The sequence below is a fragment of the Chroicocephalus ridibundus genome, chromosome 1 (genome assembly GCF_963924245.1).
Source record: "Chroicocephalus ridibundus chromosome 1, bChrRid1.1, whole genome shotgun sequence".
NCBI lineage: Eukaryota > Metazoa > Chordata > Aves > Charadriiformes > Laridae > Chroicocephalus > Chroicocephalus ridibundus.
This window is the reverse complement of record NC_086284.1, coordinates 130233909-130260356: the sequence shown is the minus strand read 5'-3', so window position 1 is coordinate 130260356 and position 26448 is coordinate 130233909. Positions and strand designations below refer to the sequence as shown.

The 26448-nt window shown below is 49.9% G+C and overlaps 1 protein-coding gene across 1 annotated transcript in view; it reads left to right on the top strand.

Moving 5' to 3' along the window:
• Positions 1-2548: 2548 nt before the first annotated feature.
• CASQ2 (calsequestrin 2) overlaps positions 2549-26448 on the top strand; it is a 36514-nt gene continuing 12614 nt past the window's right edge. Inside the window, exons 1-6 of the mRNA XM_063351677.1 lie at positions 2549-3219; positions 17622-17706; positions 19208-19308; positions 21493-21604; positions 22927-23000; positions 24425-24555. Coding sequence (XP_063207747.1) covers positions 2986-3219; positions 17622-17706; positions 19208-19308; positions 21493-21604; positions 22927-23000; positions 24425-24555 — 737 coding nt within the window. The 5' untranslated portion in view covers positions 2549-2985. The remainder of the gene's footprint in view (positions 3220-17621; positions 17707-19207; positions 19309-21492; positions 21605-22926; positions 23001-24424; positions 24556-26448) is intronic.

Below are 26448 nucleotides of genomic sequence, written 5' to 3'. Positions count from 1 at the left end.
TGCAGAAAGATAGCACAAAGTACTTGTGATGAACCTGTGAATGCAAAATCCAAGATTCCACAGAAAAGTTCTTTGTCCTCCTCTTTCTCCCCTCCTATGGGGAACTGCTATTTCTCCTACCCTACGGGGAAGGATCTGTCACACAGAGAAAGCTTTTATCAGTATCCTATAGAAATGGGCCTTCAACAAAGCTCGGGTTCCCCAAATCCGTGAGGTCTACACAGTGTCCATTTCTCGACAGTGAGCCTGCCCCAAAATGTCCACTGGATTTTGCACTAACAGTCCTACTGAAGTTTTGAGTGATGAGACAAAGAGATGGACTTTCCAGTGACCACGACACGCAGTGTGGGTCTGCTGGAGGAATTCCCTTTGCGGCAGAGGTGAAGCCTAACAGTCACAAATCTTTGCTACTCATGCCACAGGCAGATAAAATAGATGTGTCTGGGGCTAACGAGGTAACACTTTTTGTGAATAAAAAGCTTTTTTGTTCCTTTTTTTTTTGATAGCAAAAAGAGGAGAAAATGAAAATTGGATTGCGTCTATTTTTAGGCAGATTAAAAAGTTATTCAGACTAGAGATAAAATGCCTCAAAAATAGCTTGAGTGATACAAAAGTGGGGCAATTGCTGAAGATCTGCAAGAATAAAAGGAGGGCAGGAGTCTGGGAAACCAATTTGGAAGTAGCTGTGAACATTTCATTTTTACAGCCCTGTCTGTTGTGTGCCTGCTTTAAGACACACTCTGATGCCAGCAGAAGTCTACTCCTGCACCCCAAATCCATGGGGTCCTTCAAAGGCAACCAGCCAGCCTGGTGTATGTCTGGTCATCCCACAAGCTCAGTTGTGCATTTTATAGCCTAAACATTCAGCAAAAGCCTAGCCAGCCATTGCCACCCACTGTGACACAAGGCTTGCGTCTCTCACTAAAAGCAATGGGACGTATCCAGGTTTGTCACATCTCCCTCTAGAAATGACCGCCCCTGAAGGGCGTGCCTCTGTAGGGAGTGTGTTCCTGAGGCTCTGGCTTCTACCCACATTCCTCAGGCTTCATCATTAGGACTTCAAGTTGCAGGCAAACGTTGAACTTCTGAAAAGGCAAGAGCAGAAACTGAGCAGGCTTTGGAAATAAGACAGACTTGGGAACTGTTGCCCACAGAGTTCCAGTCAGTATGTCGTGGGCTGTTCAGGTTGGAAGTGAAAGCTGAGGGGATGTGAGTTCCTAGATCACCCAGGAGATGGGTATAATCTGCCCATGGAAGTGGTTGAGTCACCATCCCTGGAGGTATTTAAAAGGCCTGTAGGTGTGGTGCTGAGGGACATGGTTTAGAGGTGGACTTGGCACTGTTAGGGTTACAGTTGGATTCGATGATCTTAAAGGTCTTTTCCAACCTAAAGGATTCTATGATTCTGTAATTGCTAAGTAATGCTCGCCTTTTGCCCCAAATATTGAAATAATCCCAGCTCTACAGTGAAATGGGAACAGCTGGTCCGGGTGAGAGTTGCATGCACCAAGAAGGGACATCACCTCCTCCCCGGCATGGATGGAGCAAGGCTGGGATGGAGCAACATGCAAGGAGGAGGCCTGATAAGGCCACTTCTCTGCACGTCACTTTGGCAGGGGGGAGAGACCCGTGCCCCCTGTCAAGCTCTTCTCTGCCAGCCCCTCAGCGTGCCTTCTCCAGCGGATCCACGTCAGCCCCGGTGGTGGCATGCGGCCAGCTGGCCTGCCTCCACCTGCCTGTTGCTGCCAGTCATGGGGCAGCAGTGACACCCCGGTCAGAGGAGGGGAAGAGGTGAAAGACAGTGCCACCAAGCCGTTCCTCCCCCAGCAGCGTGATGTGGGAGGCACAGCAAAGCGGCAGCTCCCGGTCACCATTCCTGGGAAATGAAGAGGAAGGAATATGCAGGACAGCTTGCTTTTTTGGGGAAAAAAAACCCCTTAGGGCCAGCAGGCAGGTCCTATCGCCTGGGAGGCCAGCAGTGATGGTGGCATCTGTCCATCATCTTGAGGAGAACCCTGCCTGCTGCTCCAAGACACCGGCCTGGGCACGTGCCTGCTACCCTTCATCCCCCTTAACACGATAAGGTTTTAACCCCTCGCCAGCAATGTGTGGGGCTTGGTGACTGCTGTGGGCCAGGGAGGCTGCAGCGTAAGCTGCCCTCTGCTTTGGGATCACAAGTCCAAGGGCCAGCAATTCCCCTGGTACCCTGTAAGCAGAGAAGGTTCTTCAGAAGAGTTTGAATGTCAGCCGGCAGCTCCGGCTGGTGCCCGAGGCAGGAGGAGGAGGAGGAGGGAGTCCCACGAGCGCTCACCTCCTTTGCTGCTGAGGAAACGGGACTTTTCCTCTAGCGGTGCCGATGAGGCTCTGAAACTGTTTAATCTGAGATCTGTTATCCAAAGCCTAATCACTGTGATGCCCAAGGGGTTACAAAGAGAGATACCCTTATTAAAAAATGCAGTAAGTAACCTTCTATTTTTGTTAAGCCCTAGTAGGGCAGGCTGTGGCTTGGTTCCCTGTGCAAGTGAAGTCTGTCCCTTCGCAAACCCTGCCTGCGTGTTCCCAGCATCGACATCTTCCACTCCCTCCCTCTTGCTCGCTCCCTCTCTCTCAGATGATGCAGAGTGCCAGCAAGGCCCTCAATGGTGTCATATCTGTCCTTTTTATTCATTGCAGGGTTTATTTTTAGCCTGAAACAACTGCTTCCTAAAAATGGAGTTCCTAATGACACGGGAGCTGGACACAGCTATGTAAGGTATCCAGGGCTTGGCCTGACAGCTTCTCCTGTCTGTCTCTTTGTTGTGAGCCCAGGACAGCAGAGTTTGCTGCTCCCCACCAGCCTTGCAGGGTTTGGGCTGATCACTAGGAAGGCAGCAGAAAGAGAAACTCAGGTCAAACTTCACCTGGAGCCTTTGGTCTCCCCCTCTTCCCAAATTAAGAAGGAGGGGGACGTTTACCTGTCCTCCGCTGCACTCCAAGGCCTCCCCTATGAAGGCGACTTGCTGGATCCTGGCAGGTTTTTACCTGCTTTTCTGCTGCAAGGCAGAAGAGGGACTGAACTTCCCCACTTATGATGGGAAAGACCGAGTGATCGACTTGAACGAGAAGAACTACAAGCAGGCCCTGAAGAAGTATGACATGCTCTGCCTGCTCTTCCACGAGCCCGTAAGCTCTGACAAGGTCTCCCAGAAGCAGTTCCAGATGACAGAGATGGTCTTGGAGGTAAGCGCCGCTGCATGTCCCAGCCGGGGTCAATATCACAGCATTGCCTGGAGCCGTGGAGAGGAGCCACGGGAGAGGACCGTCTAAGGGTCTGGTGCAGGGGGGAGGTTGAGCACCCAAAAGTTTAGGTTTGTTTACTTGGATTTGAGTAAGCCCCTGAGTTCTGCAAAGCCCAGGAAAAAGCCTCTCTTGTGCTCTTCTGAGTTGTTTTGCTGGGAAATAGTCTTTCTGGATTGCACGTCAGAAACCCAGGCAGTAGCAAGTAACCTTGCAAACCTCAGCAATGTGAACTCAGTTCAGCTGAGCTTTCCCAAATCTCGGCACAGACCTGAGTCCGTAGCTTGAAATTTTTAGATCCTTTCTCATTCTGTGCAAGCCAGTATCCCCCTTGTATTCTGGATTCGGTCCCATTTTCTATCCCACTAGGAGTAATCAACCAAAAAGCCTTACCAAACTGTGCTGCAAACGGGTGCCCTAGCTCCCCATCTCAAAAGCCTCTCACTGATGCAGCATTAAATCCCTTTTTGTTTTTCTGACACTGGGTTGCCTGCTTGGAATCAGTCTGTAGCTGCTTATTAATGCAACCAATCGTTTCTGTGCTGGAAAAAAAAGTGTTGTTAATTCTTTGGTGAAAGAATGATTAAATAATCCTCAGTAAAATAAATCGTGGTAAAAATTGTGAAGTAGATTCATAGCATTCTTTCCTGTAGTATAGCTGTAATCTAGGGAATCGTACAGCTGCACGCCTGGATTGTTAGATGCCTGTTTCCTACCAGGGGCTTAGAAATATTCCCTCTTAACTAAAAGACACATTTGGAAAGAAAGAGAGAATTGCAGAAGAAACATATAAGCTGTATTTATCAGATCCGGAGAGAAAACTCATTGCACCCCTAGGAGTATAGCAAACATGAATTAGAAAATACACTTGTTGAGGTCTGGGACCTGAAAAAGTCCAATGTCAAGTTCAAAGTCTGTTGACCTCCTCAGCAAGTCTGACAAGAAGGAAGATTCAAAAACTACACCAGATTTTACTCACTTGTCAGGAAACAGTTACTTGCTCCTCAAACCAGGACAGTGAGCAATAAAATAAAATTTGGCAAAGAAAAGAAAGAATAATGTTGGAACTGCCGTTGAAATGTTTATGGTTGGGGGTATAATTGCGTTGTTATTTAATAGGATAGCTATTTCATGCTCAATAGATGGCAAGCGGTTGCTAAATACATATTTATAGAAATCTGACAGAAGCAGGTATCTGTTGTGTACTATCAGTTTTAGTCCCCATGACACCTATACCCGTGTTAAGAATCAGCTCTATCAAGGGTGCAATGGCTGCAATACACTCGGGCTTAAGGCTTTTATTTTGCAGGGTTGGATTCAGCAGTGAGCACATTAGCTTAGGACTCTGGTGACTTGGTTTCCAGTTGTCTCTCTGCCACGGACTTCTTATGTGACCTTGGGCGAGAGATTTAGGATTAGATCCTCAGGAGACTTTACATAATTGTAGTGCTCTGGTCCGCTAATGCTCAGCTAGCAGCTAAGCGTGCCCCTCAGCAACCGGCGCTTGTGGCTTGGACCTCAAAATTTCCCAAGCGCTTGCAATGCTGATTCAGTGCATGTCTCAAAGTTTCACAGTCCTCCCTTGGACTGGGAACCGCAGCAGCAGCAATCTGACAGCCCAAGCACAAGGGCGATTGCAGACTGAGCACTCCTTTGCCTCTGTCACCCGAGAGAATCAGACGGGGACAGGCTCTCAGAAAGCAACCGAGAAGATAGGATGTGTCTTATCCTGCATGGGTCACAGCCCAGCAAGGTGCTGGGGCTCCCGATTTCTGTACTAAGTCAACCATGGGAGCACTTGTGAAAGGAGCAGGCGAGCCAGGTTGTGGTCTGCTCCCTCCTCCGTTACCTCAAACCATAACGTGTTGTGCCATGGGGGTCACTCTCAATCTGCCCTGCCAGAGCTCATCCGGCTGTGGGAATTCACCCCATGTTCACCAGGACAGGGAGAGGGAAAGAAATGTCTGCAGTGGCCCCGTGGCTGAGGTGTGGAGCCATTCATCCGGGAGTTGAACTGCCTGGGATCAGTCTCCCTGGAGGCAGTCAGCAGATGAACCCAGCTCTCCCATAATTTGAGTAAGTACCCAGAGTAGCGAGCTGCTGGGTAGGCACAGGAACAGTGACAGGGCCTCCCGTTCCAGCCAAACCTGGGAAAAGTTCACTCAGGAAGGCTTTATGTATCTAATTTCCGTAGAGGACTCAGGGCTCGGAGTGCAGAAAGTCCTTTATGCCTGAAATAAGGTATCTAAGAGGCAAACACTCCAGCCCTTGGTGTTCCCTGACAGCCAGCCTGGGGGGTTCCCAGCATAGGACGAAGCCTGTGGTAAGATGTCTTTCTGGAGCACCTCATGTTTTTCCGTCTTACTCTACTGAGAATTTACCTACTGACTTACAACAAGAGGTGTTGCTTCCACAGCCTGGGAAACATCACGTCCTTAGCCTCTCATCCATAAAATGGCATTGGTCTCCATCACTAGGAATACTAGGGAGCCTTCAACCAAAACACAGGCAGGTGTGGAGCTAAGCAGAGATCTGAGCTGGGTGGTTAAGCATTGTTATGTCCTATTGTCTGATGAACATGAGTGTGTGTGCACATGGGAGGGAAGGGGCTTAATGGATGTTAAGTCCAGAAAAAACCCAAAGAGTCTACTCTTTCTGTTCCTCTCACATGCTTTTTATAAGAAATTTATAATTCCGAAGACCAAAGACCTGAAGAAATATCTTAGACACCAAGAAAAGAATGAGAGATCCAATGCCCAGGTTCCTGCAAATTTGCTAGGAGAAACTCCAAGATGTGTCCAGATAGTAGATGACATGGCATGTTGCTGAAGCCAACAAAAGTCCCACCAGTGACGACCAGTTCCTTCTTGACTCCAGATCCAGCCACCAGTTTAGGCTTCAGCAAGTCAAAAAAACCCACAGCTACAAAGCTGGGGGTTGCCGAAGAAGGGCAAGATGGGTGTAGACAAACACTCCTCCAACCTAGAAAAAGGTCCCTTGACCATGAGCATGGTTTCCTTGAAATATGAACCTTGTGGACAGTAACAAGCTCTGACTTGGGCTTCTCCCATGAGTGAGGAGCCTGTGAGGTTCTCTTACCAGGTCCTCTGGTGTCTAAGAGGGGTTGAGCTCATGTGGTGACATTTCCTTCCTTCAGAGCACTTCAGTCTCTTCCCTTCCAAGTCTTGCTCTTCACGAAACTTGCAATAACTTTATTATGCTGATATCCCAGCCTCTGGAAAATTTGGCTGAAAAGGGCCAATAGCTAGAAAAATTATTAGGGGAGGCAGCTGACAGACGGACCTGGGGGGAGAGAGAAGAGAATCACACAGGTCTCGTATCCTTAGGAGATCAAGCTGAAAACCTGACAGCACATGAGTAAAGTTAAGCACATATTTAAGGACTTTACCAAACCATAACTACAAACTGACTGAGGGGGAAGTGATATGATAGGAAAAATTGCCTCCCCAGGACAAAAGCCCAGCATGCGGGACTGACGGGCGCTGTCAAAGCACACCAGCTATCACCAGAAAAGGGATGCCATCATTAAGCTGATATTACAGTGGGACAGCACACGGGGTCTTCAGCTCCCCGTACCCAGGTGTACTGGGAGCTGTCACCAGATTGCCACAGAGCCCAGGGTCCATTTCCAGTTTAGAAAGAGAATGAAAGTGAAGACCATCATGAAGCAGTCCTGACAGCTCCTGCCGCTTACACTGCTGGGTGCTACCTGGCAAGGACAGGGTCTGGAGATAACCATGCCCCTCTGGGAGAAACAGCAGCTTTGGACCATCCTTTGTGCCTGACAACAGCTCCAAGGGTGGCAGTGCCAGGAGCCCAGGTCAGGGTGGGAAAGCTGGGAGCTGTTGGGTTAGTCTGTCAGGAAAACAATCAAAGCAATGATTCAAGATACAGCTGCCTACTGCTTTCTGGCTAGGGCGGAAAAGATTTGGGGAAAGACTGTTATAAGACAACCCAGAGCAAAACCAGCATGAGCACAGACTGTTTCACAGCCCAGGTTAAAGGACTCTTCTCCTTTGCGTGCCCTTCTGCTATGACCTCACTCTGCACCTCTGACTACCGAAAAGCACCTGCAGCTTGAGTGGGGAAAAGCCATTGTATGGGCCAACGCAGAGGTAGAACCAGGCAGTCCCAGGGCTAACGGTGGCTATTCTTATTCTGCGGAGATGTTTACAAGAGCCCTGCATGCCCCATGAGGTGAGCACAGTGAAGAAGCAGATGGAACAGCCAGGCACAAGGCTTCACAACAATTATTTAACAGACAAGTAAGAAAAAAAGCTACTTGTCCTAAAAGGTCTCAGCTTTCATGAAGAAGGGACAAAAGAGGAAAAGACCAAAGCAGTGAAGCTGAGAAATATCTGTTCTGCTTTTCTTCTCCTCTGTAGCTCCCCTACCATATTTCATCCTGTCTCATACCACCGCTTCTCAGACCTTCTCCCCTCTCCCTCTCATCTCTGAATCTCCTAGGGATATTTCCACTTTCCCAGTGGGCCAGCCCCCCTCTCTAGGAGTCATGTAGAAAAATAATGAGCGGTGGGGTTAGGGGCTTTCCTTTTGCACCTGAGAAGCTCTTTCCAGCAACTGAGGCTGTCTCACTACCATAGCAGGCTGCCTGCGATGCGCTGCGTTACCACCTCCTCTGCTGAAACTCGCTCAGTCCTGGCTCCCCAGTCATTCTTTCCTTGTCATCTGTGTGCGTGTGTAATATCCTTTACAAAAAGTGGTTTGTCAAGCCCAGGTACTTTAGGTCCTTCAGTGCAACAGTGTCCCTGGTCCAAAAATTCATGGAGAACTGTCCTAGCACAAACCATTCTGATTAGAGATAAGAGAAGAGGGACGTGGTACTCCACTTTCCAGATAAGGTCTAGGATCAGCCCGGTCTCTAGCAATAAATGGCCGGAAAAAGTGAAACTGCTTAACGTATTTGTCCAATTCTGTAACACAAGGGAAAATTTCTCCTATGAACCTGGGAATATAAATCCAAGAGACTACATTGCATGAGATCCTCCTCGTGCCCAACCACAGCCAGTAGCTACCTGTGGTGTGAGAGGGAAAGACAAATTTTGAATCCAGCAAAAGGCAAGGGCTAAACTGGGTGTAAAGCTTACCTCCCAGTTCACTCAAGAGCAAGGATTTATTTTCAAGTGTTGAAACTACTGCAGCTTCCAGCTCAGGATGGAAAAACTGGTGCAAGATCAGCTGGTTTGGGCATAGTTCAATCCACATGGTCTTGAAATCCCTGGAGAGCAGATGTTCCCATGAGAGTTCAGAGCCATGTAATATATAGCAAAAAGTCCTTCTCTGCTTCTGATGCAACAAAGGAAAAAGGTTTACAAGTTTAGGTGTGTAGTTTATCCCAGAAATTTATAGGAACCAGGACACAAGATTCTAGTTTATCCCCATCTCTAGATAGAGTATAAATATAAATATAAATATAAATATAAATATAAGCTTTCTTTTTTAGCAGCCCTCTCTGTTTGTTTCACAGACCCAGATTTCAGTCTTTTTCTTTGAAAATGGGCATGTTCATGAGACAGTGCCTCAACACAATTTCCTGGGCTGGGTTGACACGTTATACAAGACTTTCACTGAGTGTCACAGAAACTGCCAGGTCCCTGGGTCTCTACAGAACAAGTCCTCAGGGTGAGAGACAAGGCACACCTGGCTGGATAGGTATGTGTAGAAGCCTACAGTGCAAGTGCCTTTTACTTGCCTGTAATAAAAGAGGTGTTTTGGTTTCCATGGCTACTAAAGCAGTGGCTTCCAGTACAGATAAGTTAATGCAAAAATAAGGAAGGAAGGGAAAGAAAAGGAAAAAGCGTGCACTGATTACTTTGCCCTTTGAGACCATGTAAGTAGGTCTCAATTCATCAACAGCCAGCAGAGCACTGATTTTTAGCAGTAGCACCTAGGAGGACTTCACTTACTGACATGCCAGTCACAAAAGCAAGTTGCAGAGAGCTCCTCATTTCACATATGGGCACACTGACATCCAGGGACAAGTATCTGATTTGGTCTTTCTGTATAACAGTGGCAGAAACAATTTCCAAGGCTGCTTTACCTGTTATTGCCCAGTCTCTTTCTTTGAAGTTCCTCTGTCAGTTGCCAGCAGTAAGTTTGGACTTGCTGCATGAGAAGCATCTAGCATAAGGGCAGCATCTAGCATAAGACCCCCTTTTCGGGGCCATACAGCTCTTTGAAAGGCACCTTTCTCAGATGCTAAAGTATGACTGGAGGGAGGTGTGCTGACAGCAGTTCTCAGAGCAGAGACCAGCTGTAAGCCCAGGTTCTAAAGAAAATCAAGGTGGTTTCATCGAGAGACCCAGCCTTTATGCAAATGTTATCTGGAGACATGGCAGACCCCTGTGAGCTTGGATTCACTTACTAACACAGTGCAAGGCCAAGTCTGCTCAGGCTTTGCAGGCTTTCTTGTCCCCAAAGCGAGGAGCTCTTCTCACTATCCAGCTGGAGAGCAGACAACCTCTGTAGGTGCCATGCAAGACCTTAAGTCACATGGAGACTCCTTCTGTGTCACCCCTCCCTTCAGAAATGCAACTGGGGAAAAAAGTTGAAAATCCCATCCTCTTAGGTCTCAGCCATCCTGCCACGCTAGTCAGATTCCCAAAAATTGTGCTGGTGACGGTTTCCTGTTAGTCTTCCTGTTGGGCTGGTTCCTGGGAGGTAGGGTCTCACTCTTGTAGAAGGAGGTGCCTTTGCCCCATCCTGAGTGGAGGCCTTCAAAAGGACTAGCTTGAGCTCACACTCGCCTACTCAGTGGACACATGTGGTGTTTACAGTTTTCATTTCGTGTTCTCCACCCCAGACCTTGACATTTCTCGCAAGCCTGCCCGCAGGCTGGGACAGCTGTTGCTCTGCGAGGCAGACTGGTGGGCCATGTTGCGCTTGTCCACCATGATCTTACACTAGAACTTGGTCTGCCAGTGCCCTTCATCTAAAACTGAACTAATCAAAGCCCATGACTGCCCTTCCTTCATGCCTGAGCTTCATTTGTGGGGAAGAGTGGAAAGGGAATACGATAATTCTCTTTAAACACCCAAGAGGGAAAAGAGCTATTTAAGCACCAAGCCTGAGGACAAACTGGCTATGAATAAACCAAGTCTGGGAACTAGGAAGTCCCTAATCACCGGAGGAGGAAGACATCAAGGGGAGAACAGCCCAACGAGATTTAAATGGACATTGACCGGGTTGTGACAGATTGAATGACACTGTCCCTGGTTTGATGACCAGAGATGTCCTTTTGCAGCCTCCGTCCCTAAAGGACAGGCTTCAGGTAAGGAATCCATGGCCTAGGAAAGAAGTGACTTAGCAAGGTCCAAGTTCTCCTTTTTTTTTTTCCTTTTTTTCTTTTTTTTTTTTTCTCTTTTGCACATTGGGATTTACCTACATACATGAGACAAAACCTTGCCTGAGGAAATAGAACGAGTAGCAGCGGTGAAGAACTCAATTCCCCGGGGGGGGCTGCAGAGCTGGCGTTCGCTCCTCCCCTCCCTGGCGCCCTGGGACGGCCAGTGCTCCCTCCTAAGCAATGCTGATGGTGCTCATTCCTGCCCGCTCGCTGGCACAGCCCTGGCGAAGGCCAGCTGCCGTACATGATACGTCCTTTTTCTGGGAACCCTGTCCTGCCCTGGCAGGAGATGGGATGCTGTCAGCTAGCAGACCTCTGACACCTCGAACCCTGCGCAATGGGGCTCTGTGTTTTTTAAGGCTTTCCTCAGTTCTTGTTTCTCACCTTCTTGGGTAAAAGGCTTGTCTTGTCTCAAGGAACCCTCCATTCCCGCAGGACCACCCCCTCGCTGATGATTCCTGCGGATGCAGGATGGGAGCTCCCCGCTCCTGCCTGCAGCGTCCTGGGCTCTCTGGGGTTTCATAGGCGCTGGCTCACACCCACTTGGTCAGAAACTCGAGAAATCTGACCTGTTCCTGGGAGCTGGAGGTGTAGGAATGACATGGGCAATGGTCTGCGGAGGTGAATGGGCTGAATATCAAGCATGCTTCCCTCCTCCAGCAGCTACTGAAAGGAGACAGCTTGTGCCCTGCGTAGGCTTCACGGCAGCATCCAGCCTTGGGTTGCAAAGCAGCCTCTCTGAGGCCAGAAGGACAACAAGGCAGTGAGAGCCTCACTTTTGCCGAGGACAGCCTCCAGGCTGCACCTCTGGTCTCCGTTTTGTCGAAGGGGAGCTTAGCGGGGTGGCCCCTGGGCACCGTCCCAGAGCCCACAGCCTGGGTCAGCACATGGACGCACGCACGGACGCACGGCCCGGGCTGTCCCCAGCGTGCCAGCTGCCCAGCTGAGTCGGCAAAACACCTGTGATGCGGTGCCAGCGAGGGCTGGCCGGCAGCAGTGGCAGGTGGCCCCTGCACCCGTGGGTGCTGGGTGGGCACGGGCACCGGCCCCGGTCAGCTCAGGGCTGGGGAGGCTGTGCTTTGGCTTACCCCTCGCTAAAATTAGGGATGCCCGCTGCGGATAAAAATACTAACTATGCGAAACCTTTAGGGAGGCAGCCAAAGAGCACATCGTATGTCTGACCGGGCTGAGCGGCTGCGCGGCAATTAAAGCCCCGGGAAGGCGTTCTTGGAGCATTACCTGTGAAAGCCACCTCCGCAGGAGTGACCTTTGGGTGTTCCATATTTGGGGACTTGCCTTTTAGTCCGAGGAGCAGCGACTCCCAGGGAGGGCAGGTTCAGCCATAAACAGCCTCTCCTGGCAGCTCAGGTGGTGGAAAAGGGCAGGAAGGTGGGACCAACATGCTCTCCCCCAGTTCGGCTGCCAAAGAGTGGCTCCTCTAGTGGCAGCTGCTCCGCAGGCTTCTGCCCCTTCCCTTTGACCACCATGATGTGTCAGGACCTGTAATTCGCTGGTCTGAATTATGCAAGAACCCAAAATGTTGCTGGTGGAGGTATGCAAGGGGATGCTAGAGGAGACCACACAGCATTAGGAAGGAGAGATATCCCCCTCTGCTCTCCAATAACCTGCCTACCAGCTCTAACAACAGAGAAGCCAACTGTAGCATGAAGGCGTGAGTCCTGCATACGGATTCAAAGCTTTTGGGGAAATGCCATCTTTTGCCATCTCCTCCTGCTGTTTCTGAAAATAAAATCCTAACATTTTGGGATATAAAATCATCATCAACCAGGTTCTGACCACCAACATAAACTGCAGCTTTAAAGAGAGTAAGGAGAGAAACTGCAAAGAAGTGTAGGTTGCTTGAGGGACATTCCCTCATCGTCTCCTGTTGCTCTCCTCCTTGCACTGCTTGAGTTTTGTTCTTCCACCGCTGCCAGCCAGGGGAACAGAAAGCTCCCCATGCTTAAAAGAAGTTTGCTCATGACGGCTCTCACAGAGACACAACATCCTGCTTCCCAACCTGAGCGGCTGGGGAAGATGAACCTTACTGCCTGTGGGAGCTCCAGGCAGCTGCTGTAGAAGTAGGAAGAAAGTCCAGGCCACAAAATCATAATGTCACTCCACAATGAAAAACTGACCATGCTGAGACATCCACCCCTCCCACCCGCATTTGTAACCCTCTCTGCTGGGTTTTTTCTGCCATTTAGCAGGAAAACTGACACCAAGTGCAAGGTTTGACACAATTAGTGTTGTCTGCAGCTGGAATAGGAGCATGGTCAGGCAGCCTGTGACAATTCTGCTGCTTTATAACCTAAGATTTCAGAATGACCCTCTGGGTCTTCTTAAATGTCCCAGTGTCACACCTAGGTTCAGATAGGTATGGTAGGTGGGAAGCTGAGATGTTCTGGCAGGGAGTTGCTTCTTTCCATCCCCATTATTCAGATTGCCTGCAACTGTTGACACTGTCCAAAATGAGGTGGCACTTGCTTACTTGGTGGTACCCAAGCTTCACTTTGGGCTGGCACCTCTCACACAACCCAGACGGCCATGCATTCCCTCACCTTACCCAAATCCAAGTATGGCTCTTACCTGAAGGAAGTGGGAGAAAGGAGGAAGTGCTCCCAAACTCACACCTCCTTTTCTGAGGACTGCGCAGGACACAGCTTGTGATCCTGTGGCTAGAAAGCGTGCACTGCAAAGGCTTCATGCACATGAAGGGAGGGCTGCAAACTGTGCATGGGCTATGAGCTTACAAGCGACTGTGGTCTTTGCTTGTGGTCTTTGCTTATGGTCTAAGCCAGCTCTGCCTGCCCAACGCTCCTGCTGTACCTCAGGGACTGCATGACCAGTTAGGTCCAGTTCTTCCAGGGCAGTTCCTCCCCTCCATCTCCCCAAGGTAAATTACTTGCTATAGAAGCTGACACAAAGACAAGGGCTCTGGCTGGCCAAGACTTCAGGCAATATGAATTTAAAGGGAGGAGGAGGAGAGAGAGGAGGAGGAGGGGCTGTGTTCTTACATTACAGCTGTCTCTGTCCCAGGGTCCTGAGCCAAGAGGACTGTCAAGATTAGAAACATTATCTGCATTCAAATCCCGCTAGCATTATGGAATCAGAAAATACTGTAAGGGGATATATAAATGCTTGATACTGTAATGAGCAGGGGCCAACTAGCCAAGCTGCTGTGCCTCTGGCATACTCTATATTTTGTTGCCTTGTGGGGTTCAAATATAAGTGTGGGAATTCGTCCTCACCTAAGCACTGGTCAGATTTACCTGCCGCAGTGGAAAGCAGGGAAAGCACAGGCAGGAGCAATGCCTAGCCCCTGCAGAGCTGGCACTAGAAAAAGCCACCACAGGTACAGACACTCTGCAAAGGTCTCCTGCCTCCGGGCGCTGCCCCAGTGGAAAGAGCTCCCAAGAGTCTCGTGTTGCATAGAGATTTCCCTGGTGCAGGAGTCCAGTGCTCTGCAGATGGGCACAGGCTGTACCGCTCACCTCGTTATCTCATTAGCATGAAAGTCACACACTGTGGCACATCTTCTCTTGGGACACGCCTCTTCAGAGGAACACCTCCAAACACTCCTGCCCACGGTACATACACCTCCTAGGGACAGTCTCGCTAGACGCGGTCACGCAAGCCCTGCCACAGCAACAGGCACACCTCCAGCGCCACTGTGACCTTTTCTGCCTCCCGAGCCCTAATGAAGTGCACACTCCCAGAGTCTCACACAAAGAGGCTTTCATCCCACCACCCGCATTTTCTAGACACGTTTGCTCTTTCCCAGCAAGCTCCCACGCTCGCAGCTATGCGGCTGCACCCACACCACTCCACCACTCCGAAGACTGACCTCGCGTACGCTGCATGCTCACATACATTACTCCCGATCAACGCCTCCTCTCTCGCAAATGTCCCCTCTCACACCCAACTACTTGTCTGTAGCAGGTGTTGTGGCCTCACACAATGAAGGCACATTTCTGAGCTGCTTCAAACTCCCCCAAGAAACCCTAACCATCTCCGGTGTGCAGGAGTCAAGAACTATTGGTCTTAAACTGCCTTGACTTTGTCTGGCACATGGCTAACATAGCTGTAAGTAGATAGCTAGATCAAACACGGACTGGACTGGATGTGACTGGACAATCTTTTTCCCTTGGGCTTTCTGTGTTTTACCTCTGGTCACATTGCAGCCAGAGCCTCAAGTGTTGACTCTGAGGAACCTCTTGCTCTCCTACACAACTGCCAAAAAGTGGGGATTTGCTGACAATATCCCCTAAAGCTGATGAACCTACAGGCTCCATCCCTTTGTCCAGTAAAGGCAGATCCCCACAATGGGGAACAGAAAACAGCTTTTTTCGCCGCCACCTGCTTGCAAATGTCTGGGGAGCTCACAAGAGGTGTCCATCTCTCCCTGTGTTATCGGGTACCAACTGCTCTCAGGTGCTCTAATGCGGACAGCTGTGGCCTGAGCCAGGAAATGGGATGTCAGACTGGTCAGACCTGTGCTGAGATGCATTATCAATGGATGTGCAAATATGCACCACTGCTCTGCCCCCTTCAGGCAGTATCCCCTGTAAACACCAGCCCTGAACGTGCAACCTCACCTTTATTTCAAAGCACTGTCAGAGAGCAAGGAAAGAGTAGTGAGACCATGTGTTTCCTGCATAACACGGGGAACCCTTTTTGCCTCACACAGTGGCATTTCCCTCTAAAGACAACAGGCCAGGTAGCCACATGGGAATCAAGGTTGCAGTGGTGCTGTGATGGTTGGTGGAATATATGTCCTTCTGGAAGGCTTCAGGACAGTCCTGGGGATGCGTATTTGGTGGGAGGAGACAACCGTGTTCTCCATTGCTCCCCTTTGCCTCTGCCCCTCTACTCTGCTCTCATAAGACTCCACCTGGAGTACTTCATCCAGCTCTGGAGCCCCCAACATAAGAAGGACATGGACCTGTTGGAGCGGGTCCAGAGGAGGGCCACGAAGATGATCAAAGGGCTGGAACACCTCTCCTGTGAGGACAGGCTGAGAGAGTTGGGGTCATTCAGCCTGGAGAAGAGAAGGCTCTGGCCTTCCAGTACCTAAAGGGGGCCTACAAGAAAGGTGGAGACTCCTTATCAAGGAGTGTAGTGATAGGACGGGGGGTAATGGCTTTAAACTGAAAGAGGGCAGATTTAGATTAGCTATTAGGAAGAAATTCTTTACTGTGAGGGTGGTGAGACACTGGAACAGGTTGCCCAGGGAAGCTGTGGATGCCCCATCCCTGGAAGTGTTGAAGGCCAGGCTGGAAGGGGCTTTGAGCAACCTGGTCTAGTGGGAGGTGTCCCTGCCCATGGCAGGGGACTGGAACTAGATGATCTTCAAGGTCCCTTCCAATCCAAACCATTTGATGATTCTAAGCAAGGTCCCTGAGACCTGATTGCCAGGGTGCCTGCCATCTCTCCCAGGATTTTGGGGAAAGGCTGGACACTGCCAGCATGGGGAGGTGGCTGGCCCTGTGATGCCCCAGGGTGCAGGTGGGGGGTTTACCCCACCACTTTTGCTCCCCGACGCCTTTAATCGCTGCTCGGTCTCACAGCAGCCGGGCGCAGGCGGAGGCTATTTATAGCAGGGGAGCCAAGGGGCCACATGGCCATGGGGACAGTGCCGCTGGGTGACATTCAAACCAGCTTTGAGGCTGGGGGTGTGTGTGCCAAAAAGGGGTCCTGGAGGAGGGCGTTCCTCATAAATCAGCCTGCCATCCCTCCGGCCACTTTTCTTCTGCCCCCCTCCAACCTCCCACCACTGCACATAAGCAGCTGTGCCCTAATAGGGACATTCCTGCCCTGGAGGCCCCCAAACCCTCATCCCCATCACCCGCCCCTATTCTGTCAGGGTTGGGAAGGAGGGACAGCAAGAAGACTGTCAGCACCAGTGGCATTCGTGGAGCAGGAAGGGAGAGGGAAGAGGAGGGGGCTCTTACAGCTGCTTGTTGGTCTCAGAGCATCATTACCGCCTTGTAGGGTCTCTGGTGTTCTTAAGTCAGTCATCTGGTGACTAAGCGGACTCATTTCCCAGGGTCACTGCAACTCTATGGAGCCTGTCTGGAATTCACAGGGTCTCACCCGGGGCCGCTCCCCACCATGGGGCACTTGCAGACCGTCTCTCCTTTCCTCACATATCTATTTTCACAAAACAGGCAGGAACTCGATATCTTCAAGAGGCCCCTTCGACAAAAATGGTGGGAATGGGAGGCAGTGGTTTCCGAAGTTGCAAGGAGGCAAATGCGAGCATGGCTGGGATTAGACTTATTTCTTTAGGAAAAAGAAAGGACCAGGAACTGAGGGCTGACAGAAGCCTGGCCAGGAGACATGACTTAAAGCATTTCATAGGAGAAGGGACAGCTTTTGCAAAGCCAGGAGTCCCTCTGCTTTATGTCGCTGGGAGCCTGCTTTGGCCACCCCATCACATGTATGAAGGAAATGTGATGCTGCAGTGCCCTGCATCCCCTCCAGTTTGCAGCCACTACTGCCTGGCACCAAGCACTTTCAGAGTTATAACGTCCATGGTGCCCACATGTCACGCTGCCCCGCAGGGGGCCACCAAGGCACAAAGGAGGAGACAGCTTTTGCTTTGTGTCGGTGGCACAGGTTTTTCTCCCAGCCATGCCTGCAGTGCTCTGGTGTCCCCCATTCGGCCAAGAGTGCCTCTGCCTGTGCCCAAGTGTCAAACAGCAGTTAGCAGCATGTGGTATCGCCAGCAAACTCGGCGCTGTGACACAGTGGGAAGAAACCCAACCCTTGTGACCTCTGGGCAGTGTTATCTCAGCGGGGAGGCAGCATGTGATGCATCCCACCCATTGGTGCTGCCTGAAAGCAGAATATGGGTCACTTGTGTCTGTCGTGCCATGGTAGCAGGGCATGATGCCCTTTAGCTACCCTGTGGTGTTAATGCCGCTAACGTTGGGCTCTCTGGTTCCTCCCACAGCTGGCGGCTCAGGTCCTGGAGCCCAGGAGCATTGGCTTCGGGATGGTAGACTCCAAGAAGGATGCCAAACTTGCTAAAAAGCTAGGTGAGTCCCGTATCTGATATCTCTGGAATAGCTTGGAGGGGGTGTTGGAGTGATGCCCAATAGCCAGCCCCATAGAGGACAGCCAAATCCTTGTCACCAGGATGGAGAGGGTGATGTTGGCCATCGCAGACTGAGCACCTGCCTACCCCAACATAGTCAGGATCAAGTTGGGGGGCAAGGATGAGAGGGGTGACCCAACACCCTTCCAGGGAAAAGCTTCCTGGCTGAGAGTGCCAAAACAAAACCAAACCAAGTGAAAAAGAAAACCAGTTCATGCCATAGCGATGACAGGGTGGAAGCTCACAGCTTGCTGAGCAGAAACTAGACAGGTGTCATGCAGCAACCCCATGCTCTTCCTGTACAGAGACAGGTCTGACACAGCGGCACAGAACCAAAGCTTACAGGGACATCACATAGGCCCCCAAATGTCACCAGGCCCTCGGCAGGGTGACCCCCAGCCACTAATAGGGGAGCTACAGCCTTGCAATGGTTTGGCAGCCAGGTGCCAGCCCTTCCTCACTTGCTGCACAGAGCAGAATAGGAAACCTCCTGCAAAGGTGAAAGGCTGCTGCATTGCTCACCCCTGGAAATTCCTGGCGATTCCTTCATATTTTAGCCCACAAAGCAATGTGGAAATACTATGGCACATAAATACAATAGCACACAAATATACCACTAGGCTTAAAGTCAGAGACTGTTCAAGCATACTGGACTGTATACTGGACTGTGATTTTCTTTCCTAAATTAGAGGCTAAGTGTGCTGGTGGAAGCTAAACTAAAGCTGAGAGCTTCTGCCTCTCCAAGAAGGACCAAACTACCAACCACCTTTACCCTGCCATCAATGCATTGCAGGAGCTTAGTGCCGGTGATTTTGGAGCCTCCACTGAGATGCTGCAGCAACGAGTCCTCAGCCCAGTGATATACCATACAAATCTGCCAGCCTGCCATCTGCGGCGTCTCTACCATAGGTTTCTAATCCTTTTGCCAAGGCTAGCTAAGACAGAGAGATTGAAGCTCGCTTTGGCTTCCCGTTCACTGTTTATGTTCACATAGTTCAGCCTTCTTCGGGCAGAAAGTACAGCCCGCACCAAAAATCCATTTTTCATCTAGTGTCAGGTTGTTCAAATTCGGGATATCAGTTAGAGCTCAGTATTATTTACTGCAATAAACAAGTTCCCGGTACAGAAATTTTCCAACTGAGGCCAAACTGTGACCAGAATGAAAACGTTCGACATTTGGGAAGAAACTAGCACAACTTCTGGCTGACATCTGTCCCTTGTGCTACGAAACAGCAGTCAGGATCTTGCTCAGGTTGTTTCTAGCTGGACCAACATGCTGAATTGGCAATTGTGTTTTCCAGGAGGTGTTGCTAGAACGACAAGCAAGATACTCTGTAGTAAAAATGCTTTTAGTGATGTGTTGGCCACATGTCCTGGTCGCAGCTGGGAAATAATTTGTTTTCTGTCTAGTGATTGCTGTCTTTCCTGTCTCCTTCTTTCAGGCTTGGTTGAAGAGGGAAGTCTCTATGTCTTTAAGGAAGAGCGGTTGATTGAATTTGATGGGGAACTGGCCACGGATGTCTTGGTGGAATTTCTCTTGGATGTAAGCACAGAGATAGATAAAGTCTCTCAGAGAAGACATTGCAAATACTCACTTTGCTAAAGAACATGGGTTTATCTTTATTTGAAATTCCATCCCTATTTGCTACACACTGGTAGAGATGACATTTGCCAGCTTCCCAAATACTCGTCTGACCATGAGTTCCCAGGAAAGCTGGTCCCTTTCTATCCCACCAACCACTTATATCTTAAAGGTATTTTGCTCTCTTTCCTGTTTATGGTGTATTGGATTGGAAGCAAGCAGCAATCCCACATAACTAACTGCTTGTCACCCACCTCAGTTACCAAGCTAGTGTGCAAACACTTTGCCATTTGAGAAACCTTTCACTCTTTTTTTTTTTTTTTTAAAAAAAAAAGAAGAGTTATTAAAAAAAATAAATACAAGAAGTGGCATTCTCATGGAGCAGCTAACAGCAGCTCAATTCATTGAAAAATGTATATGCTGCAAACTATTTGCCCATTTCTAGACACAACCGCGCAAACAACGTAGTGTACTACTGCCCCTTCAGTGAATTTACCGAATTGCACTGCCATGAGTGGGAGAAGATCAAGGCCCTCACGCTTAGTGCTCTCAGGTCATTTTGTGCGCGGGCACAACTGTGTACTCACCTTTGTGCCTAAATGCAAAAGAGATGCTGAACCCCTCACCAACGTGTTGCGCTCCTCTCTACCTTTTATTCCCAGAGCCCAGAAACACGGTCTTTGCTCTGAAGCGAAAACATTTTGCTGCTTTTTGGCTTTCCTTTGAAATAAGGCTCCCTTTACGGGCAGCCTTGCAGTAATGCAGTTAAGGGAGGTGAGGCAAGCAGCGAAGCCGGCAGGATTTGTTTCCCAGGGTGGCAGCTTGCCTAAATGGAGACCTGTGGTGCAGGAGTGCCAGTAGTGAAAGGCACCTCTCGGGGAGAGAAAGAGCTCCTTAGGACCTCAGCTCTCCTACGGCAATGCAGCTGTGGCTGCGTGCATCACATACTATAGCCAAAACGTATACAAGTGATTTCAGGGACAGAAGCAGGCATCTTGCCCCACACAGGAGGGCCACAGGCAGGGCAGGGCTTTGCTGCGACCCCAGCAGCGGTGGGATCCCTGGTTCCTGTGGCTCAGGCCACTTACGGCAGCAGGGAGCTGCCCACCCTGCTCTGGACACAGCAGAGGCACAGCCACATGCCAGAGCATCACTCGCAAGGGGTGCAGCGTAAAGGCACTTTGTGAGGTTCTGTTCGCTCTGCTCTGCGGTACGCCGCCGAAAAACCGAAAACACAAAGATTTCTGTTGGTGTATTTTCCACTCGAGAGGGAAAATACCCAGCAAAGCAGGGAAATAAGAACAAACACATCTGTGGTGCCTCGGCAGCCTGCTCTCAAAGGAAAACAAACCCAGAGGTCCTCTCCTCCTCTGTAGGCTGTAGGGTGGCCTGCCTTTGGTTTTTTTTTTTCCTAGTGAAGCCACACCTGATTTACACCAGTATTGCTGGGCAAAATAATCAGACCCAATCTTTTCACCAGCAGTGGCTAGTTAAGAAAACAGAAACAAAGTTTAGACTAAGGAGAGGCTGAAGCAGCAGATAGGTCTTCATCTTCCTCATCAACACTGTTACATGTCTGAGGACAAAGCATAGGTTTAACCCATTCTGCATGGGAGGATCAGCCAGGAAAATTCACATCCAGACATTTCACTGCTCCAAAACACTGTTTGGCCACGCTCTAGCATGCTAGTTTTAACGTTTTCCAAAAGCCAGTTCTTCGCAGTAACCCCTTCCAGCAAATTACAGTTACGAACAAATATATCCATCATTCACAGAAGCTCACAGTCTCCATACCAGCCCCTTTCAACTGCTCGCCCTTTTTCTCAGCTGCTCTAAAGCCAGTTGCAATTGCTACCCCTTATCTCATATCAGCAGTCCCTCAGCATCCAATTTGGGTTACCCAGATGTCTTTCAGTTTCCCTCTTGATGCTTCAACCTACGCAGTGAACCTACTAATGACTCCCTCTGAAGGTGACCTGCATCTCTCGGTTCCTCACATTAAGGCAGAGAGCACTAAGTAGGGTTTCCAGCAGCAGAGAAATTGGGTGACCTCTTTCTCCCCACTTGGGCTGCTAGTGACACACCCTGCCAGGCATAGGTTCCTGCTGCAAATCGTTGCGTTATCAAATGCATTTGTCATGGCAGCTGCTAGAAGACCCTGTGGAGATCATAAACAGCAAGCTGGAGCTTCAGGCCTTTGACCAAATCGATGAGGAAATCAAACTCATTGGCTACTTCAAAGGAGAAGACTCTGAACGTAAGATGAATCTATTCCTCATGGGGCTTGGAGCCTGGCTGGGGGCGCTGGGGGCCAGGCGCTGGTTCTTCTGCATGGACATTAAGGTTGTGGGAGTATATGGCAAAGTAGCTGGAGGATGTGGTGGGGTTGCAGGCAAGTTTCTGCTGTTGCTATGCATGAGCCCATTCCAACACCAACAGCGGTGATGCTTCTGCACGGTGTCTGCTGGCAAGAGAAGGGGGTGATTATCCAGAGTCTCCTGAAGAACTTGTCTACCTCACCCAAAATCAGCTGAGGTTACAGTTACACTGGGTGAGCACCTAAATGCTCACCTCTTATGAGCAGTGAGCCCAAAAGGTCAAAAAAAGAGGGAGGGAGGCAAAGGGAAAGAGGGGGACACTCATTAAATGCTAACTTGGCAAACATACAGCAGCAGCAAGCAGGACGCCTTAGGGCAGCCTGGCAGGGGGACTGACCTGTTTCTCCTTGCTGAACCCCAAGACTGAGAAGAGGCTGGTCCCATGCCCTGAGAGACGTGCAACTCAGGGACCATTCCAGGCAAAACCATCATTGTTCATGAGCCTTGAGAAACCCTCACCCAAGTCTCTCCCCAGCAGGCTCCAGCAGTCTCTTCTGCCAGCCTGAGCACTCCCCCTGCTCTCCAGGTGGCACCCCACACTTGCAAGACTTGCCTTTAGCAGAAAGACAGGCGTATTCTTACCTGAGCGAGCAATGTATCACCAGGTCTGCTGCACCGCAAAAGCCCCTCCACCTCTCCCGTCAGCTTTCTCACCTGCTCAAAATGGGCTGCGGGGACAGCTCAGGCAGGGCTGTGCACACAATGCTGCTCAGTAATAAGTATTTTGAAGAAAGGTGGGAAATACCTGTTGTAAAGAGCTCTCACCAGGCTGAGAGCGTCAATCCTGACCCCAGCTGAGGACCTGATACCGGTGACAGTAAGAACGTACCTCATTCCTCCCCCTTCCTCCTGCAGCAGGAGGAGAGTGCCTAATCATGCTTGATGACTGTTTAGGGAATGGCAGCAATCATTAATGCTGGAGCAACTCCATATATTTCCCAGGCTGCTGATTTCAGCCCCAGTTAAGTGTGGCTTACCAGGATCCGTAGTATTGCTGAGTGTTGTGGGGGGTGCACAACATGCATCCTGTTCACTCGACATGAAATGGTCCTTGTTTGTAAACCCTGGAAGGGTAGAAGAAACATAGTGCTGCCATCTGATGTATTTTGTGATAATTTATATTTATTCTTCCTTCTGTGCTGATCAGAGCATGGCCAGCTGCCTGTGAAATCTTTTCTTCATTCCCCTTTTCTCCTTCCAGATTACAAAGCATTTGAAGAAGCTGCTGAACACTTCCAGCCCTACATCAAGTTCTTCGCCACATTCGACAAAGGGGTAAGCATCCATGGACCCCACTGTGGGAGCTCATAGCCTCCACCACTTGTTTTCCAGAAGCTCAGGATGCTCACAAATTTAATATCTGGCTCTAGCTTCTCATTTTCAGTGTTCCTGTAATTTGTGCTGTTGGTGTCCGCATTTAGATTTGGCCCTGTGGTGTTCCCCAGGGCTCAGTACTGGGTCCAGTTCTGTTTAATATCTTTATCGATGATCTGGATGAGGGGATTGAGTGCACCCTCAGTAAGTTTGCAGACAACACCAAGTCGTGTGGGAGTGTTGATCCACTTGAGGGTATGATGGCTCTATAGAGGGATCTGGACCGATGGGCTGAGGCCAAAGGTATGAGGTTCAACAAGGCCAAGTGCTGGGTCCTGCACTTGGGTCACAACAACCCCATGTGGCACTACAGGCTTGGGGGAGAGCGGCTGGAGAGCTGCCTGGCAGAAAAGGACTTGGGGGTGTTGGTTGACAGCTGGCTGAACATGAGCCACCAGTATGCCCAGGTAGCCAAGAAGGCCAACAGCATCCTGGCTTGTATCAGGAATAGTATGTCCAGCAGGACTAGGGAAGTGATCGTCCCCATGTACTCAACACTAGTTAGGCCCCACCTCGAATACTGTGTTCAGTTTTGGGCCCCTCACTACAAGAAAGACATTGAGGTGCTGGAGCGGGTCCAGAAAAGGGCAACGAAGCTGGTGAGGGGTCTCAAGCACAAGTCTTATGAGGGGTGGCTGAGGGAACTGGGGTTGTTTAGCCTGGAAAAAAGGAGGCTGAGGGGAGACGTCACCACTCTCTACAACTACCTGAAAGAAGGTTGCAGCGAGGTGGGGGTTGGTCTCTACTCCGAAGTAACAGGCGATAGGACAAGAGGAAATGGCCTCAAGTTGTGCCAGGGAAGGTTTAGACTGGATATTAGCAAAAATTTCTTCACAGAAAGGATTGTCAAACATTGGAACAGGCTGCCCAGGGAAGTGGTGGAGTCACCATCCCTGGAGGTATTTAAAAGTTGTGTAGACGTGACGCTTAGGGACGTGGTTTAGAGGTGGACTTGGCAGTGCTAGGTGAATGGTTGAACTTGATGATCTTAAAGGTCCTTTCCAACCTAAATGATTCTATGATTCTATAAAAGGCCATTGCTCCAAGCCTGGAGGCAGGTCCTGGGTTCAGAAACCAGCCACATTAGGCTTGCAGGATCTTGACTCTGGCCTTGCTCTGCCCCAGTGCTTGAGACCAGTAGTGTAGAGCATCAGTCTTTTTTAACCAAGGAAGGGTCCATCCATATTTTGTTGGCCACCCCTAAGAGTGCATGCTCTGGAAGAGAGAGCAAGCACCTTGACCTCAGCTCTGCCACTGGGAGAGACTCTGGGTAGGCAAAGAGGCACGCCAGGCTCACTCACCTCTGACCATCTGCACTGCAACAGGTTGCCAAGAAGCTAGGTCTGAAGATGAATGAGGTGGACTTCTATGAACCATTTATGGATGAACCTGTTCACATCCCTGATAAGCCTTACACAGAAGAGGAGCTGGTTGAATTTGTGAAGGAGCACAAAAGGTACGTAGCGTACAGGATGCTCCTGGCCAAAGGGTATCGGTAAAGGTGTCTCTCATCACAGGCTTATCACTCTAGGGCATCCCTCAGTAAAAATTAGGATAATGACCACCTTTTGGCAATTTGCTGACCCAGCTTTGAGATTTTGTCTGGTCTTTTTCTACACCCAGAAGTGAAAGTATCTGTGCCACAATCAGAGCCCACCACCATGGGGCTGTGACGACGCAGCTTCCCTCCTCCTCCTCCCTGGTTAGTCCTCCCTCAAAGAGCAGGGAGGCTTGCAGGCAGTGGGGAGTGGAAACCTTGTCCTACTTGCCAATGCCTTTAATTTAGAAGATGATCTTCTCCAAGGCCTCTGAAGCCAAAATCAAATTCTGTCCAGTCCCCTCTTTCCCCAAAACAGCTTCACTAATGGGTATATCCCTCTCCTGGTGCCAGATATGTTTGTAGGCAGTTCTGAGCTCAGACCAAGCTTGGAGGAGCTGCGATGGACTGAGAGGCCCCTGCTGACTGCAGGGGCAGAGAGGAAGCCACTGCTGTTATGGCTGTCTTAGTCCTCATCTGCAAAGGTGCTGAGCACCTACAATGTTTGATCAAGTCAGCGTGAGCTGTGGATGCTCCGTGCTTTTTGCGATGAGGTTTATTGCACAGTTGTTTAGGGACTTGGGCACCAACGGCCTGGAAGCAACCGGAAAGGCTGATCCCATCTAAAAGCACAGGGTTAAAAATAAGGGCATAATTATCTATGAGGTACTGTATTTTTACGCCCTTAAAAATACATCAGAGAGTCGCACAGGCTATCTGCTGCTCCTACAACTGCATTGCCCAGCAGATATTCAAGGGAGCAGAAAAGAGTTCAAGAAAAGCAGGGCCATTGATAGTGTTAGGGGAGCCCAAATCAGGCTGAGCTGGAGGTTTGTGTTCGCACACAGAGGCTTCAGAGACAGGAGATCATCTCTAGAGTCTGCGAGTCACCAGACTTGGAAACAGATCTCTGCTTTTTCTGAAATATGAACGGGTCCTCTATCTCCCATGTACTCGCAGGTCACTTTGCTGACCTCCTGGACTTCCTGGCCTCAGTCCTTCCCATCTTTCTTCCTAAGCTCTTTCTGTCAGGCAGCAGTGTCAGGATGCTGATTAAACAGAGTCAGCTAACTGCTAGCCTAATAAGGCAAGCTCTTCACCAGCACAAAATTGCAGTGGAAACCCACCAAGTCTTACATATTTCAAGATGCTGTGCTGTGCTTGGTAGGAGCAAGGGGTTGGGCCATATATTTTGCTGGTGCCGAGGCTCAGAAGGGAATTAAAAGGAATCTCATGAAATCAGATACCCGAAACCCCAAACCTGCCAAGATGCTGCCATGACAGTGGAAAAACCCTGGGGTGACAGTGATATGTTCTCAGCATTTAACACTGAGTCTCTCAGAGCAGAAGTGCTTTTTCCTGCCTTGCCCCCAGTAAAGGACTTAAAGCCAAAGGCTGGAAGTGGAAATAGTCAGACACAGAGATAATCGGGCCTGTAGAGAAAAACAAAGTGACCTCAGCAGTTGCCATGTGCTGGTTCCCTGTAGATAACTTGGCAGGATCTTCTGCTCTGCAGGAAGGTGTAGAAGATCACTTACCTCCATGCCCTCACAAAACAGATGTTCTCACTTCACCCCATCCAGCAGGCATGGGCTATCCCTACGCTGAGGTGCAAAACCCTTCTGCCACCTCTCCTCCATCCTGCAGAAGGAGCCCCATCATATCACCGGGGAAAGCTCACAGTGCTCAGCGGTACCCAGGCTCTTTGGCATGCTTTAAACAGGCCTTCTAAAAAGAGGTCCCCACTGCCATGCCCAGGCAGGCTTCACCACCTCTTTCTCCAGCCCTATGTGGAAATTGGGATTTTTCAAG